The 19,718-nt window shown below is 31.9% G+C and overlaps 1 protein-coding gene across 1 annotated transcript in view; it reads right to left on the reverse strand.

Moving 5' to 3' along the window:
• Window positions 1-2,331: 2,331 nt before the first annotated feature.
• The window catches only part of LOC129223269 (peroxisomal acyl-coenzyme A oxidase 3-like), a gene marked incomplete at its 5' end in the record, with an annotated part of 56,424 nt that continues 39,037 nt past the window's right edge, over window positions 2,332-19,718 (reverse strand). The window contains 2 exon segments of the mRNA XM_054857838.1: window positions 2,332-3,194; window positions 5,057-5,211. Coding sequence (XP_054713813.1) covers window positions 3,078-3,194; window positions 5,057-5,211 — 272 coding nt within the window.

Consider the following 19,718-nt stretch of genomic DNA (forward strand, 5'->3'; position numbering starts at 1 on the left):
CAAAATAATCAAAATAAAAACACTGGAAGAGTATAAACAGTATACATACATTTTTTAAGTTAAAAAACTCTTTAAGTATCAAATTACTTTGTATGTAAATTTCAACTTTCTCAATATTTTTAAGTAGTACTTTATTGCAAATTGATTTGTTGGTATCTTCAAAATATATGTAAAAGTTTTAGAAAGATATATTAGGTGTTCAAAGTTCGATGTTTTTGCAATTTTCAACAATTTAACCTCCTTAATATTATAGAGAATATCACAGTTATCTATTTGAAATGCATCTTATTATGGGTTTCTTTATTATTAATTGTAAAATAGATTTAGGCACTTGTAAATACTGATTATATTGCTTAGCGTATTGATGTCAAGATCAACATAGTCATGCAACAAATTACTTACAAAATATTTCCTTTACTTTAAATAAATTCAGGACTAAGATAAACACTAAACAAATTATTCCTTTTTTGTGTATGAGAGTGTTACGTTCTGACAATTGATTAATCCAACAAAAAGCCAATATCCAAGTACAAAAATCCTAATATGCCACATTACATGTTGCATAATAAAACATTGAGTAATTTATTTTGTTTAGTGTGTTTTTCTTTAAACATATAAATATCAGCGTTAGTAGCTCACCAGAAGATTTTGTTTTTAGAAATCTCTTTTATAGAATGCATTGCATAAAAACTTGATTTTCCAATGAAAACAATATAAAGCCTGTTTATAGCAAACAATCAGTATAAAATTTAAGAAGCGTAAAATATATATCAATGTAGCAAATAACTTTGTAGCTTATGAAAAAAAAGTTTGTTCATAAATAAAATAGATTCTTCCCAATTGCCTACCTTTGCATGAAGTCTTGGGAGTATCATGCATTACTTCATGGTATGGAAGTAGCTTTCACTCATCCCCAGTTGCCTGGGTGAAAGACATTGCCCTAACGGCTGCCCTCACAATTATAACGTACTGCAACAGGTATAGATCTCTCAAGCTCAACCAAGAAAATTTTTCCAGTATTTGGTATTTAATATTATAAATCCGATTTCAAGTTGAAATGAAGTGAATTATCTTTTGAAATATAGTATAGGTTTTATTATTGTTACTAATAATAGGACAGAAAATATTTCAAGGTGAAGATGTCCATTAAAAATTTTTTTTATTAATGATAATGCTTTTAAAACGAGTGATAAAAAATCAATTAGAAACATCCCTCTCCCCTTCAAGTTTGCATTTTGAAAGCACTATATCATGTATGTAACATTTTCACTTGAATTATAATACTTTGATTTAAAATAACAATTGACATAAAATTAACATAGCAAATATTAAGAGTTTTAACTTTGATAAATACAATAACATCTTACAATATAATACTTATTTGTACATGTCAATAATATACATATATATATATATACTTTGAGGTGTTTATACAGGGTGTTCCGTTTCAACCTGCAGGGCCTTCATTTTCGTAATAGTTAGTCCTAGATGTATACTTTCAATTGCAAAAATGTTTAAAATCAGATGCGGAGTTAAGATATTGAAAGTTTGAAGCAAAAATAAAAATGAGTCAAAAAATACAAAATTTATTTTTTTTATACTGGCCCTAGGTCCCCTAACTAATATTTAGAGAAATAATCTCCGTTGAAAACTATTACTAACACAAAAAACGTGACATTTGTGTGACCAAAACTCTAAGAGCTCTTCCAATTTAAAGTTTTAGGTGACCATACATAAAATGAGATTGGAACTTATCACCCTTTTAGAAGAATGGCAGGTTGTCAAATTAAAAAAGCAATTGTATTTTTCATTGCTATTCAAAATTTTTTGCCAATGTTATACCGTTATACGCAAAAAAACACTACAAAACCTCGAATAATTTGTCTATCACTCTATGCACACATGTAATTTTAAACACTTGTTAACCACTATATTTCCCCCCAAAAGGTGTTATTGAGGGCGAGAGAAAAAAGGTGTGTCACAAAACGCTGCGTTTTATATCTCGGTGAATATTGGTCGTACTAATTTCAAACTTTGTGTTGGAATTATTTTTCAATGGTGATTATTTCCCTAAATATAAACTAGGGGACCTGGGGCCCATATAAAAAGTTAAATTTTGTATTTTTTGACTCATTTTTATTTTTACTTCAAACTTTCAATTTCTTAATCCTGCATCTGATTTTGAACATTTTTGCAATTGGAAGTATACATCTAACAGTTGTGAAAATCAAGGCAGGTTAAAACGGAACACCCTGTATATTAACTACATTGTTATATGAATTAATAAATATAGTTAGTACGATATACATATAAAAAGCAGTACATTTTTTATTCAAAGTACAAAATTAAAACTGCTTTCCAAAATTAAGGATATTTTTTTTCAAGTCTTGAACATTTTATTAATATGATTTTTTATTTAAAATACAAAAAAATAACTGCTTTTCTAAATTAACAATTTTTCTAAAAAAAAACCTTGACATTCCATTAATTACCTTTTTCTTATGGCTTAAATCATTATAAATATGTATATTAAGTACCTACTAACATCCATTTTAGAAAAATGAAATGACTGATAAATTTAAATGAATACAATGATAATATGCACAAAACACAACATTTACAAGAATATAAAATTTAATTTAAAAAAAAACCCTCTTTCATAACCTCGTTTTAAAGTAAGAATAGTTGTGTTATGATATTGAAATGCTCGATAAAGAGCAAATGATGAAATAAATGCAGTTTGCAAAATATACATAAAAGTAATTAAATTACTAAAATTACATTTGAATAAAATTTATTTCTTAAAACAACTTTTGATGCATGTGTTTTTTGGAAAGTTTAACATTCCCTTCAATTTCATATTTTAAACATGCATAATAAGTAACAGTTTTCCAAACTTCAATAAAAATCTCATGCAACAGAAGGTCTTCAATCAGCTTTGTATTTTGACTAACAAAACTCAAAAGTGTTACCCGTAAACTACGGAATATTTAACTACCACAAAGATAATTTAAAAACATTGGTTACAAATTCAACTATTTCAGCATCCATATTCTGATAGTTTCAAACAAGTCTTTTTAGAGCTTGGCTTGAAGTGAATGTACTTTAGGTTTTTTGAGGAATTCTTCCCACCATGGTGCACGATCCAAAGCCCCTGGAGTTTGAACTATGACATCATATAAGTTTTTATAAACCTGCAAAATTAAAAACAGAGTTCTATATGTTAAGAGTAATACAATTTCGTACTATGTTTCTTTTACTGCATGCATAACCTAATAATAATACAACCCCCCAAAAAATGGCTGAAGTTCCTAGATTTTGGTAAAACTTTGATTGATAAACACGAAGTATTTTGAGAAATATTGTTTAAATAAATGAATTGAAATGATAAGCAAAGAGAATATTTTACAGTACAGTCAATCCTCATAATAGGGAGCATGCACTATGTCGCAAAATATGATCAAGTTGGTGGTATTTCATAGATTTGATGATGGTGATGCCAAAAATCAACATTAAAATTTAAAACAATCATTCACTTAAGCGTGAGGAGGAATTAGAAAAGGCGGTTTTTGTAAACAATGTCACGTGACTGAAAACGCACAGCCATTGGGCCACGTCATAAAACACCATTCTTCCTCTGCTGCGCTACCGCTATGCAACAGTCAATGTTCATTTTCCCATCACATTGCTTTTGCTATCGCTATAATCAGGGTCCGAAAGTGGATGTCATTTCATTTTTTTTGCTTTTTTTAGCGTTTTTCCCGTCTTAGTGAATTTTTCAAAGACGTCTACAGCACTTTTTCGCTTTTTAAAAAACATTTTCAAACATCATAATCTTATCTATGAGCTAAAAGTTTTCATCTCCGATTTTTGAGACAGAGGCGTAGCAAGACCCGACTTTCGGGGGGGGGGGGGGGGGTCTTCTTTTTTTTATATATATATATATATATATATATATATATATATATATATATATATATATATATATATATGTGTGTGTGTGTGTGTGTGTGTTTGTGTGTAAATTTTTTTAGTATTAAAAAAAATAAGAGGGAGGTGAATTTTACATACTTTGGAGTGGCGTGCCCTAATTCCGATACTTGTGTCAAACAAAACAAAAGCAAAGAATTTTTTATTTTTTTAATGTTATGGAAAATTCAACTTTTTTTCTTTTCCCTCCATTTAATTTAAAGTGAAATTTTCTAGCAACGTCTTGTCAAAACCAGTCTATCCAAATCAGGGGGAAATCAAACATCTGATGAGCGTGTTCCGTTCATTTCAATGTGACTGCTTAATTTAGAGGCTAACACACATCTACAAAAGCTGGGATCCCTAAAAGCTAATAGATACTTCCATTTCCGCCTGTAAACTGGATGTTTGACTTTCAATCTCATCGGTGTTCAGACTATAAAGATATTATATTTATGAATATATATCTAGAAAGATATTTATTTTTAATTTTATTAGCTGCTTTAGAATTTACATAAATATCTATTTGAGAGAGCAACAGCAATTTTCGGTTATTATAAACAGTAGTCTTTTATTTTCTACTTTTTAATCCGAACCAAGCTAATAGAAATAATCTAGATTCATCTCTTTTTTAAACATTTATTCATGTAATGCTATGCAGTTTTTCTTTTGAATTAAAATAAAATTACCTTCAGAAGGGTCCGATGGGACTAACGCTGCTTTGCAGACTGTACTTCGTTTTCTTCAGACGACGTTAACTTTCTCTTTTTAGAGCACTCCTTTTCGTCATTTTAATTTTTTTCTTTGAGTTGGAAAAAGCTTGTTATCGGTCTTGTTCTTTTCATTATGCAGCAACTTTCACTTAGAATGTACTACTTTAAACAGACTACGTTTCCAAAAGAAAATTTCAATGGTGCCGTCTGCTCCATGACCCCTTCCTCCCCCCCCCCCAGGTGAGCACCCTTGTGTTACCATGATACTTGAAGCTGTTCAGATTAAATTTTTCTTTACAACTGAAAGCCCTTCAGTAAAATTGTGAAAAGATTTCATAACTAAATATGATCATAATCATTAAATCCATACTTACTTGCCCATCTGATCGCCCAAGAGCTGAGTTGAGAATAAAATCTGGAGGTGCAATTACGTCAATAAGTGACACTGCATCGTCTTTCAATTCAGTACATAGTCTTAAGACAGCTTTCTTGATAAGTGTACTATGGTAGTTTTTGTTACAATAGCCTCCTGTAAAATAAAAGTATGGTGCATTAATAATACAGTTGGTTCTCTGTGTAACAACTTTTTCTATTTAAAGATGACTTTTCAGGGCCTAGGACCAGGGTTGCCAGAATTAAGAACAGAAAATACGGGACAGGCTTCTAGTAGTGAAGGTGGGATGGGGGGGGGGGGAGTATTTTTCAGGCATCTATTCATGATAAATCTGAAAAATTCAATTGCAACAAAGCATTAAACCTCACAAAATGTCGCTTATCAAAGTATAAAAGTTGTTTTCATTGTGATTGACGATGCATGCGCAGAGATATATTTCTAAAATTAGTCAATGAGCAAAGAAGCAACCATTCCATTCCTTATGGTCTGCCGCCAAAACAAAAACATACAAACCAAATCAAAAGGAAAATAATTTTTGCATTTGGTGCCATATAATTTTCTTATTGCTCATTATTTCCCAATTTTTTTTCTTTTACTTTATTTTTTCCCCCTTAAAATAATGTCTCGTGCTGTAAAATATTGTTATCAGCTAGAAGACGGGACTTTAGCCATGTCGTATGGAAGTTCCCCGGGACGTGGGACAATTTTTCAAAAAAACAGGGTTGTTTCTTGAAATCTGTGACATCTGGCAACCCTGCCTAGGACTTAAAAAAATCTATCAGGGTGGCAACAGGAATTGTGAAAAAAAGTTCCCTGAATTTTCCCCGATTTCCCTGATTCACCAAATTTCCCTGATTTACATTACCAATAATAATGGTTTTCTTTCTTTGCTCTACTTTAAATCCATTGCATGTTTGTATAAAATGCAGTATTTTAAACGTTTTAAGTTGTGTAAAGTTGTTGAACTAAAGATATATTTTAAAAAGATGCTACTTTTTTAATAAAATCAGGCATGAAAGTTTTCCGCGTCTTCGCGGAATTCCGCTTTTTTGAAAGCTCTCCGCGCTGTTTCTGAGATCGATGCAAATCCGTCAAGAACTCGTGAGTGGAAATGTGTGTGGGGGGGGGGTCTGAGACGTAAGACGATCTCTAACTTCCGTGTATCGCGGAGCCACCGCGGTAATCTCCTAGCGATAAGAGCAGCTCACGTACAGAGCAAAGGCGGGGTCAAGGTAGGCAGGGTTACTTTCGTGCGGTCTAATGACGATCTTCTCCCGTCGCGCATTTTCAAAAGGGGAAAAAGGCTTGCGTTTGTTTATACCGGCTGAGGTCGGCAAAGTCTCGAAGGCGATAGTAGTCTAGCAAAAGCGTCCATTCAAATCAAGGCCGTATCCAGAAATTTCTTCGAGAGGGGCCCGGATTAGCACATTGCCCTAACACACACACACACATATAGTATATATAGACACACCAAAGGCATAAAAATGTTAACATAGAAGACTTTTTGTCTCTATTTTTAATGATTGTTTACTGTTGTTATTTTAATTTCTTATTATTTTTCTTATTCACCTTGTAGTGGTAAGGATAACAGTAGAGTGTCCCTTTAAGTCGGATGTAGAAGATCCATAATTTCAGGGGGTCAGGGGGTTTTTCCCCGAGAAATTTTCAAAAAAAAAACTGTATTTTGAGGGCTTATATTAGGTAATTGAGACTACAAAAATATGAAAAAAAAAAAAAAAAGGCAAACAAAGTCTTTTAAAAGATATACATTCTTTTGCAAATTAAGATCAAACAAAATAAAAATTGCTTGCTCTACAAATCATGGAACTTAATGGACAGAGAGGAAAAACGAGAGAGGAGAAAAGAGAAGCACTTCGTCATCTGTTCATATCAGCTTTTAGTGAAGTTTGTTTTTAATCACTCCCCCTACCCCAGTTTTTTTTTCATTAAATGCCCTACAGTATGAAAATTGTACAAAATAGTTTAAAAGAAATGGTGTAGACATTCAGAAAATAAGAACGGAAGAGCAATATTCCGGCCATTTGGACAATTCATACTTTATTTTCTTGATAAAATACAAAATTGAAGAACTTTTCAAGGAATTTCAAAAACTTAAATAATTTTCAAAGACTCTCGAACAGTTGAAATTATTTGAAGCTCTTTATTTACACTTTTCCGAAGTTGATTACACAGTCTTACAAAATGATTATAACTTTGTAAGACACACCCGTTTTAAGTTAAAAATAAATGCAACGAAATATTTCTCAAAACAAACTTTTTTTTCTTCACAAGTACTGTCTAATCTCGAAAGCCGTGACTAGCACCGTTGAACGGTTCTATTTTAAAAAGGGGTGACAGCTTGTTGAAGAGAATAATGCACCATGGTAGCATTTCTCTTAAAAAAAAAAAAAAGCATCAACTTGAACCAACATTTCTAATAAACGAATCCAACGGAAAAAAAAATCCCCCTCACATTCGTTATCTTTCTTATCAATATCTCCCCTATTTTGATAAAATCAGAAGCGACCTGACACATGCGCAAATTTGAGGAAGGTTGCGGTTTAAAATGTCAAACAGTAATGCAGAAAATGAAAGAGAGTAGAGTAAGTGTTATTTTTTTCCTCATACTAAAGGTATTAACAGTATGCAGTAGAAGCAAGAAAAAAAAAAGCAATAACAAAAGAACTTCCATGATACTGAATTCGGCATTAAATAAATGCAAGACAAGAAACATATCAGTCACAAAAATGATCTTGAAAATTATGCTACAAAAACGCAAGAATCGTGATTTTTGCATTTTTTACTCAGGATGTATCAAGGAGCTGAATTTGGCACATCTTGGTAACAAGATACTCGCCTAATCAGAAACTAGGGGCCCAGTCTTTGGGGAGTCCCCGGCTCGAAATCAGTACAGTGTAAGTTTTATAAGAGTTTTAGGGGGAGGAGGGCAGGGTCGTGCACAGAGGGGAGAAGGGACACCTGTTGGCCCAGACCCGAGCTTAAATGGGGCCCAATATTTTTAAACCTAGGGTTGAAAATATGGGTAAACAATATGGAGGGGGCCCAAAAAAAAGCATTTGTGACAGCCCCGAAATTTCTGTGCACGCCCCTGGAGGAAGAAGTGCACAGAAGTCAGTTCGGTCGACATGAAAAGTCTACCAAACTGACAAAGGGCCTGCCTTAACCCTGGACTGCCCTGAATTGAATTGGGAAAGAGAGCAGGAAGTCCTAATTAAAGGTCTAAATTTCAAGTGTGCCTTGCAGCTAATGAGAACAAGAACTCCTTTTTCTGTATTTTTTCAAAATATTATAAATTTTGAATAGTAGCAAAATTAATTTTAAAAAAAACTTTGTCATTTTCCTTTAGGAATTAAAAAAAATTACATTAGGAATTTAAAAAAAACCTTTTGTTTTACGGTACAAAACATTTCGGGGGGGGGGGGGGCGTCAGGCCCCCCCTCTGGATACGGCCCTGATTCAAATAAATAACTGTAACTTGTACTTTCAGTGCGATGTTGTGATTGTTTAGCTTATGTTGGTGTACATTCACGTGGGATTAATTATTCGTTTTCGTTCATAAAGTGAAGCTGTAACGAGCATGTGCCTTTATCCATCATCATGAATATCTTAACAGTTAATGAAGAGCATAAAGCGCGTGAAATAGATGGTGGTGAGAAGAATAAATTTAAACTTTCTTGGTTGGAAAATAAATTTAAGATAAAATTAAAAGATGAAGAATATGAAGTTACTGTGAAGGACTGCATACAAAAGATCAATGTTAGCGGCAAAGCGAAATGCGAACTGTGCCAAGATTTAATCTATTATGGAAAACGTGGGTATTCTGCAATTAGCAGTCACATCCAGACCAAAAAACATTGTGAAAAAGAGGGTCTAAAAAGAAAGAATTTTGTTTTGCCCTCTTCATTTTTTGTTGAGCCTCAATCTCAAGACACAGCAGTTTCTTGTCCAAATATACCTCTCTATGACAGAGTTAGCAGTTTAGAAGGTATGTTGCTAGGAGTCCTGGCTGAGAATAATCTTCCATTTACTATTGCTCCTGTGCTGATTGATTTAAGTAAAGCAATGGCATCAGACAAGAAAGCATTGTCACACTTAACGATGTCACGCACCACAGCTTCATATAAAATGCGACTTGGCATGGGAAAAACCTTTTATGAAGAGACAATGGGAAATTTGAAAAAAAAAAAAAAATTCCTTAAATATAGATGAAGCAACAAGCAACAATCGTATGAGAGTGTTATGCATTTTAGCGAGCTATTTTTCTCCGGAGTACAATAAGGTTGTACTTGACCATTTGGTCTCCTTAAGCGTATCAAGGGTGACTGCTGAACAGTTGTACAAAGAAATTGTTCATACATTCAGCAAAAATGAGATACCCTTTCAAAATTTAGTCTCTATATTAATGGATTCTTGCAAAGTGATGAGAGGTTCGAAGTCTGGCTTAGAAACGCGAATCCGAAATGAAAAGGCACCTCATTGGACAAAGATGGAGATTCGTGTCATCATATACATAATGCCACGAAGCATTTTTCCAAGCCATTTTGTGGCTTTGTAGAAGAATATTTTAGAGATGTTTATAATGATTTCCACTGGTCTGCAGACATGAGGGAAAAATTTGACGAAATTTGCTTCATTTTTAATGTTAAATGTACAAAAATTGAGAACATGGTCCTTCATCGATGGCTTTCAATGTATGATGTTACACTTAGTAATTTGCTAATATTTGACTGTTTAACAGATTTTACTTTCTTCTATATCTAATATATAGAAAAAAGTATTGGATTGGTGCAAATTTTCGAATTTCGAATTTTGACGGATTCGAACGTTTTGAGGTGTGCGGAGTCCATTTCGACCATTTTTGGAAAATGTCTGTCTGTCTGTCTGTGTGTGTATGTGTGTATGTATGTGTGTCACGTCTGTGTGTGACCAGTTTTTTGTGGCCGCTCTACAACAAAAACTACCGCATGAAATCGAACGAAATTTAGTACACATATGTGCCCCTATGTGAACTTGTGCCCATTAGATTTTGGCGCGAATTCCTCCAAGGGGGGTGGAGCAATGGGACGTTTTTCGAGTTACGCGTGCTTGCTATTCCTCAGGAAGTTACTGGCGGAATCAAAAAAAATTTGGTCCATATGTTGCCCTTAACAGGAACAGGTGCTGATTCAAATTTGGTGTCAATAACTCAAACGGGGGTTGAGCTGTAGAACGTTTTTTGTCGTCAATTGTGACTGCTGTATCTCAAGAAATAATGAACGGAATGAAAGAAAAATTTATCGGCAAGTAGCCCTTAGTGGGTATAAGAACTGATTTTATTTTTGTGTCAACAGCTAAAAGGGGGGGTAGCGCAATCACCCGTTCTTTTTTTCCATTTTGAGTGCCCTATCTCAAGAAGTAATGCTACGTTCTGGTTGAAATTTGGAATATATGTGAATCCATTTGTAAACAGGCTTTGGTTCAATTTTGACGCCAATCGCTCCAAGAGGTGTTGATTTTTTTTTTTTTGCGAATAAAAATATTTTTATTAATGCAACAATAAGAAAGATAAATCGTAATAGATTGTCGTCTGCTTATTTCTCGTGATTTTAATTGTATGGAAATGATAGGAAATATTATCTCAATGATTTAAAATTTTTAACTGTTGCCATCTTATGTTTGTTAACAAATAAAATATTTGTAATTAATTCAAGCAAGGCTTTTAAAATCACTTTCAATTTTCGTTCTTTGCTTTGCTTTTGCAATAATTCAGACATTGGGATGGTCGTCAAGTTTTTGCATGTGTAATTTTGTTTTTGTTGGGAATATTGCTTCCTCGTCAAGCATGGGGAGGGATCAGAAAAAAAAAGAAAAATATAGAAGAAAGTTTTGTGATGGCCACAACATACTAGTTTATTTATTATGGGTTCCTAAGTAGAAGTGATAAGAAATTAAATATTTGTATCAGTGTTTACAAACAAAATAATGTCAGTGACCAAGGAAGGAAGGAAATAAAAGAAATTTTTAAGTACTTGAACAGTAAGCAGTTAACTGTTGATGGTAGGAAGAGAAAAGATAGGATAATTCAAAAACTGTTCTACTGTAGAAGGAAACTGCAGCTGATTCTGCATTTTTATGCCTCGGTGCTCCCAGTTCTAAAGAGGCATGTCTGTCTCTTTCAAATGAAAGAGCCATTAATACACAAACTTTATGATGAGCAACAGCAACTTTTTCATGAATTCTTGTCACTTTCTGTAAAAACCTGAATTTTTGCAAGACAAAAAAGTGCAAGATATCAAGTTAGAGGATGACGTTCTGCTACCTGATACTCAAATGTATTTGGGAAAAAACACATTGTGTATCGTTGACAAATCTAAAGTCAATGATGCAGAAGTTCAAGAATTTCTGAAAAATGCTAAGGCAGCATTTGTTAGTTGTGGAAAATATATGCAAAAAACTTTGCCCTTAGTAAGTTCTTTGCTGAAATGTATGTCAGCCATCGATCCCACTGCCAGAGGTCATCACACGACATTAGCAAGACTGAAAAGGCTTCCAACATTTATAACAAATGTTTTGAATGAGAAAGAGATGACACTATATGGATTAGAAGTTCATTAGAGACGTACCGAGTAGCACTTTGGCCGAGTAGCCGAGTACCGAGTACTCGGCCTTACTCGGCCGAGTACCGAGTTACCGAGTACTCGGCATTTCACTACTCGGCCAAGTTAACAAGTACCAATTATGTTTTAAGAAGAACCACTGAAACACACATGATCAATTTTGAACTTATTGGAACAATAGTATAGACCTCTTGGTCCATATAAAAGTTTTTAAAACTAAATTCCTGCTGAAATTTAATTTCGCATTATTTAAAAAATTTTGCTTACGTCAAAAATTTTACAAAAGAATTATTTTTAAAATTAAAAATAAATAAATAAAAGGTATGATTGATCAAGTTGGAATTAAGACAAACTATACCAATCTATTTTAGTTCTAGTCCGCCAAACATAAATAATTTTTAAAAGCAAATGTGCAGGAACACTGCACACACGTGTTTCTGTGTTACAAGGAACGTCTTTATCAGTGCATAAAATGTGAGCTAAAGAATGTTAAGACGTTCGACAAAAAAATCCGACTTTCGTCGGATGCCTTTAAATCTACAAGCTCACATTTTGTGCATTGAAAAAGGAATTTCCTGTAACGCCAAAACACGTGTCTGCAGTGATCCTGCACTACGCTTTTAATGTTGTTTTATTTCCCTTTTTTTAAGCAAAGGAATTTTTATATTTCTTATAACTAATTTTTGTTTGTAGCAAAAATCTATTTTTTATGTAAAAATTCCATATTTTCTATACTTACCTTTTTTGCACAATTTTTAATAAATAAGTTTTATTAACTTTGGGGACATAAAAAATAAAGATTTATTCCATTAAAGCATTAAAAACTTCATTATTCTCAAAATTTAAAATTGACTTGTAAATGATTGCAGAATATTAAAAATGCTTGCGCTTTTTTATAAATTTTAATATCTGTCTTGGACAATATTCAATTTTTTGCAACTACTCGGTATTGGCCGAGTATCTGATCAAAATTTGGCCGAGTACCGAGTACTCGGCAAATTGGCCGAGTATGCCGAGTACCGAGTAGTTACCGAGTACTCGGTACGTCTCTAAAGTTCATACATATCAAATTGCTAACAACTTGCCCTCTCCTATTGAAAATGAAAATCCAGTGAGAATTGATGTATGGTGGGCACATGTTTTTAAAACTGGAAGATTTCCAAATTTATCAAAAATAGTGAGAGCTATTTTCAGCTGTTTCCATGGTCCCCAAGTGAAAGTGCGTTCAGTGCAATGAACAACATATTGGATCAGGAATGTGGCCACATTGGGACTTTATCTGCTATTCAGACTGTTCGCTACAAGCTGTTAAAAAGTGAAAAATCTGCTGTTGATTATTTTAAACGGCAGAATCCTTTGCAATCTCCTGTACAGAGTTCATTATGCAAGAATTTAAGGAGTTCCTATCAATTGTACAAAACGGAATTAGAGGATAAAAGGAAAGAAAAGGAAGCCAAAGCTGAAAACTTGAAGATATTGAAAAGTGCAGCTATAGCTAAACAAAAAGCAATTGAATCCATGAAGGTTGCTGAAAAAAAATTAAAGTTAGCTCGTAAGAGGAAGTTAGAGCAGATGGCAGCCCAGATTACAAAGAAAAAAAGAAGGAGAGAACAATAAATTGTCCCTAATTTTATGAATTTTCACAAGTATCATTTATCTCGTCCATCATTATTTATTGGTTGTTTTTCATATTCAAGAATTTTTGTCTTCATTAAGTGTTTTTTTTTATTCTAAAGATTTTCTTTCTGCAACACAAGGAAAAAACTCATATGGAAACTTAGTGTGTTTTGTGACTATAATATATTCAAGATGTTTAGCAAATTTTTCTTTACATAAATTATGAAATAATCATTAATCAGTTATTCTCAAACCCAAAGACTTCGTTCTAATTGAGGAATATTTCTGGAAATAAAAGTAAGCATTTTTTTTTTGTCTTATTGGATTTATATTTACACAAGTAATTTTGTAAATGCATTTATTGATGTCTGTATGCTTATTTTTTATAGTATGTGTGTTCGGTGTGATATTTTTAGTGTTCGCGAAAAGTTCAGCTTTTTTTGTCAGCTGGCACTTTCATGCCTGTAAAATGGTTAAAAAAAACATATCAAGTCAATTTTTTTTAGGGAAAAACCCTACAAAACAGTATATTAAGTTTTTCTACATGGAAAGATTAGAGAAAATTAAAAAAAAAAAAAACTTAACTTCCAGAAACCACTTAGCATAAGAATTTTAAGAAACTATTAAAATTACTCTTAAAAAACATATGCGTATTTATGATAGTTCAAAATAATTTCAATTACTTTTTAGTTCTAAGTTTTCAAACAGTATAATAATTGTTGCAAGAATAACAAGTAATAGTGAAAGAATAGAAATAATGTAGTTATTCTTATGTAACTAATTGACATATTTATGCAAAACAGATGAAACCATTTGACATCCATTCATACGGAGCTTTTCTCTAATCAAGAACATAGGTTTTAATGAATGAATACAGCATTTTAACAATGAAAAAATAAAGATATTTACTTAAGTACACAGGTTAACTCTATTTCAAATGATTTCAGGATGTAATGGAAAAAAAAAATCTTAGATTGCTTTTGTAACAAACAACTTTGAAATGCAGGGGGAAAAAAGCAAAAAAAAAGCAATTAATTAATTTCAAAATATATAAAAGAAGAATACAACTCGGTTATAAAATTAAAGAATCACTTAAGTCTGAAGAAAAGAAAACTTTTATGATCTGCGGTGACAACAAATAGGGGTCATTCCATATCAAATCAACCAATAAAAAATAAATTTTGAAGGTCAATGTTTTGGATTGTTATGATTTTTTTTGTCTGTTTGTTATACTTACCTCCAGGATGAAAAAATTGAAGTTTCAAATTTTTTCAACAATTCTTTGCAAAGTTATACATTTTTTTAATTTTGGAGGAATCCGAAATTTTGCATTGATTAAAATCTTAAAAGGGCTATCATTAGAGTACTATTTGACTTAGAAGTCTACAATTGGTGCTGTTTTGTTTAGTCTTTTATGAGGTTTTCAAAAATATATAATAGTCCAGTTGCTAAAAAAATATTTTTTTAATTTTTTTATTAAAAAAGTTTTTTTTAATTTGTAAAAATTCAAAATCGAAATTTTTAATTTTCTGGAAAAAAATATATGTTACTTAGCCTTTTGTTAGCAACATTTATTCAAAATTTCAAGATGGCTTTCTTTTGGTATCATGCAGAAATTTTTTTTTTCCTCTTTCAACAGTGCTTTAATGGGTCATTCCATGTCAAATCAACTAATAAAAAATAAATTTTTAAGGTCAATGTTTTAGAATGTAATGATTTTTTTATCTGTCTATGATACACACCTCCATGATGACAAATCTGAAGTTTCAAATTATTTCAACAATTCTTTCCAAAGTTATAAAATTTTTTAACTCTGGAAGCATCTTAAATTTTACATTGTTTAGTAATCTTTAAAAGGCTATTATTAGAGACGTACCGAGTATCACTTTGGCCGAGTACCGAGTACTCGGCCTTTCACTACTCGGCCGAGTACCGAGTTACCGAGTACTCGGCCAATTATGTTTTAAGTACCAATTATGTTTTAAGAAGAACCATGGACACACATGTGATGAATTTTGAACTTATTGGAATAGTAGTATAGACCTCCTTGTCTGTATAATAGTTTTTAAAACTAAATTCCTGCTGAAATTTAATTACGCATTATAAATACAATTTTGTTTGTGTCAAAAATTTTACAAAAAAATAATTTTTAAAATTAAAAATAAATAAATAAAAGGTATGATTAATCAAGTTGGAATTAAAAAAAAAACAGTAAAATCCCTCTAATGCGGACACTAACAGGACAAATTTTTTTTGTCTGCAATATAGAGGTGTACGCAGGACAGGGGTTTAATAATGTTATTTGCATTGGAACTGGGGAATTAAAAATTGTCCGCATAAGAGGGGCGTCTGTTAGGAGGGGTTTCACTGTTTACCAATCAATTATAGTTCTAGTTCGCCAAACATAAATAATTTTTAAAAACAGATAAAACAAATGTGCAGGAACACTCCAGACACGTGTTTCTGCCCCCCCCCCCCCCGTTACAAGGAACGTCTTTTTCAGTGTTCAGTGTCAGCATAACATGTGAGCTAAAGAATGTAAAGACAGTCAACAAAAAAATACGACTTTTGTCGGATGCCTTTAAATCTACGAGCCCCCATTTTGTGCATTGAAAAAGGAATTCATTGTAATGCCAAAACACATGTCTGCAGAGTTCCTGCACTGTGCTTTTAAGGTTGTTTTATTTCCTTTTATTTTTTAAGCAAAGGTATTTTTACATTTTTTATAACTAATTTTTGTTTTTAGCAAAAATCCATTTTTAATATAAAAATTCCATATTTTCTATACTTACCTTTTTTGCGTAATTTTTAATAAATAAGTTTTATTAACTTTGGGGACATTAAAATAAAGATTTGTTCCATTGAAGCATTACAAACTTCATTATTCTCAAAATTTAAATTTGACTTATAAATTTTAATTGTAAATGATTGCAGAATATAATGCTTGCTCTTTTTTTAATAAATTTTAGTATCTGTCTAGGACAATATTCAATTTTTTGCAACTACTCGGTATTGGCCGAGTATCTGATCAGAATTTGGCCGAGTACCGAGTACTCGGCAAATTGGCCGAGTACCGAGTCGTTACCGAGTACTCGGTACGTCTCTAGCTATTATCAAAGAACTAATTGACTTAAAAGGTTAAAACTTGTGCTGTTTTGTTCAGTATTTTGGGAGGTTTCAAAAAATATATCACAAAACAGCTACAAAAAAAAAAAAAAACATTTATTTAAAAAAAAAATATTTTGTAAAAATTAAAAATCAAAATTTTTAATTTTCTTGAAGAAAAAAAAAACAGGGTACTTAATCTTCTTTAAGCAACATAAATTCAAAATTTCATGATGGCATTTTTGTGGTATCATGGAGAAAAAAAAAATTCTCTTTCAAACAGTTGCTTTAATTTTATTTGTAAAAAACATGTGTTCTAATGAAAAGTAGTTAAGGTTTAAACCGGGGACTATTGTGTAGCAAAACAAGTACTTGTCAGTATTGCAAGCATATTAACAAGTTCAAACAATATTTTCGGTGAAAAAATATTTATTATTGAATAAAAAATCTAAATTTTATTTAAATTTGAAAACTTTAATTTAAAAGTTACTGAAGCTTTTTTAGCCATATTTTAAAAGCAAATTTAAGTTTTATTTAATTTAATTGCTACAATATAAAATTTAATATTTTTTTAAGCCCATTAAGAAGCAGTTTGAGATGTGTGTAACTCACTTTGCTACTATAGAACTCGATTTGTAGGTCCTATAGTATAGATAAACTTTCTTCTTATGTAAGATTTCAATTACTTTTGCCATCTCCTCTTTCGAGACTTGGTATGTTCTGCTTGTAGCAGTGACAAGATGTAATTTGCACAGAACAAAATTTTTAGGAATGGTCAAAATGTCTGCTTTTCTTGGATAAATGAATGATGATGATAGTTCGCTAGGATGAAGGAAAGAAACCTAGATTTCTTCTTCTACCTGATCTTTTGAAATTACATATCCTATCCACCATTTGCTGTCATAGGCACAAGCAATATAGCCCACAATTTCTTCAAACTGTACATCCCCATTATGAGGGCTCATGAACTCGGGATCCTCTGTACTAGAGCCTGGTTTTGGATCTTTGCTGAACTCATTCATAATATCATCAGTTTCGGGAACTAAAGAATGTTTTTGCTTACTTATTTGTATGCGACAAGCAGTAGAAATTTTCATTCCTTCTTCAATGCCATATGTTAGTGTTGTCATCCACAAGCTAGCAGTTCTTAGATCTTTTTTCACCCAATATCCTTTCTTTTTAAATGGATTGCAGCAAAATATGCTCCATTGTTTATCCATTTTCAACTGAAAGTTGGCTCTTAACAAAAATATGCATAAATTTAACATTAAAATAAGAATAAAACTTGGAAAAAAATTTCTCAAAGAAAGCAAGCAGTAAAATTTAGAATGTGCACTGTCGAAGAACATACAAAGTTCTGAAGATTTCAATGCCTCTGTAGTAGGAGAAAGCAGACATATTACACCAGGAGAAAGCCTAAGGGTTCGTTACAGCAGGCAGCTGATGAGTGGAAGTGGCTACTTAGGGGATGGGTAGCAGGGATGTAGGTGCTGAAGCATGACTCATGATGGTTAAGCCCTTCTACTCTATCAACCCATGATTGAAAAAATGTTGATTGGAGACCTTTGCTTTACTGAATTATTTCAACACTTTCGATTACGGACCATTTGCCATCGATAAGTAGACTAATATATTTTCAGTTAATAAATTTCAATTCTTGGCTATTTAAAAAAACCTGCACATATATATACATACATATATATTTCTGTATAAATAAACATCTATATATATATATATATATATATATAAAGGAATCACACCTCCTCAAATACTGTACAGCCCCCCCCCCCCAGGGATGAAACCTCTTTACAGAGAAAAATGCCCCTTAAACACCCCCTTAAAAATCTTAATGACACAGTCTTTGCCATCCCTCCACCCTCCACCCCCTTTGGATGATCCAGCTGATCAAGCAGTATGAATTGTTACATGAATAAAGATGTTGAAAGAGGAATTTTTTTTTTCTTATGATACCACAATAATGCCATCATGAAATTTTGCATAAATGTTGCTAAAGTAAGACTTAATAACATAATTTTTTTTCAAAAAAATTAAAAATTTCGATTTTGAGTTTTTTTAAATTAATTTTTTTTTTCAAAAAAATTTAAAAAAAAAAGAAAAAGGTAGAACTAGGTCATGCCATATATTTTATAAAACCTTATTAAATACAGAACAAAACACTACCAGTTTTAATTCTTTGAGTCAAATAGTTTTTTAATTACGGCTGTTTAAAGAAAACGTGTCAGGAAAATTTTTCAACTTCGTCAAAACTTTAAAATATTATAATTCGAAAACAAATGAGTGAAAAAATCCAAAACTTTGTATATTTTCTCTGTTGTGGTAATACTCCATTGGAACAAAAAATGAGCAAAATCCAAAGACATGACGTTTTGACCATTGGTTGATTTGATATGGAATTACCCATAGTATAACGGCAAAAATAGTTTTTTTTTTATATTGAAAGTTTAATTTTAGCAATTAAATTAAAAACACGAAGAAGTAATAACTTTTAAGCTTTTATAGTATTAATTCAAAAACCAAAGATTTCTTCTTGAAATTGTGATTACAGTACGCTAATTACTTCAAGAGAATGGAATAAAGGCAAAGGAGCTCAGGCATTAATGAAGGCTTCCTCTTTGCCTGTATGGTTGTTTATTTTACGTAGCATTGAAAGCATAAAAGGAAATTTCAAGCTAGGTAAAATAAACAACCTAACAGACACAGAAGCAATCTTAGGAAGTTCATCCTGTGGATAATAAGTAAGATTCAATACTTTGACGTTGAGGAAAAAAGATGCACAAATATGCGGTAGTGTATAATCGCTCCTCATTAATTTTATTCATTTATTTATTTATTTTTTTGAACAGATAATTGGCGGAAAATGCGCAGGGAATTAGAGTACTTAATTTTGTAAAGCAAAAAAAATTTTTTTTTTCTTCAAAAAATTAATTTTCCCTGATTTTTTGTAATTTTTTCAAAATTCCCTGATTTTCCCCTGATCTCCCTGATCTGTCGCCACCCTGTCTATTTAAAGGTATATTTTATATATTTTTAAATACACAATACAGTTGCTTCACTAGTTCTTAAGTTAGGTGGAAGCGTTCTAGTTATAACACTTCCATCTATGGCAACACCCCCCTTCCTGGTCTCTTTGATTCTCAACACAAAAGCAGCTTCCATTTTCATAATTTTTGCATTTTGCTTAACTTAATAAACTTTTACAAATTTCCTTTTTTTTGACTTTTAATTGTACATATGGAAGATTCGCTCATACTTAATGTCATGCTACCTTCCACGCACTTTATA

Source organism: Uloborus diversus, chromosome 1 (assembly GCF_026930045.1).
Source record: "Uloborus diversus isolate 005 chromosome 1, Udiv.v.3.1, whole genome shotgun sequence".
Classification (NCBI taxonomy): domain Eukaryota; kingdom Metazoa; phylum Arthropoda; class Arachnida; order Araneae; family Uloboridae; genus Uloborus; species Uloborus diversus.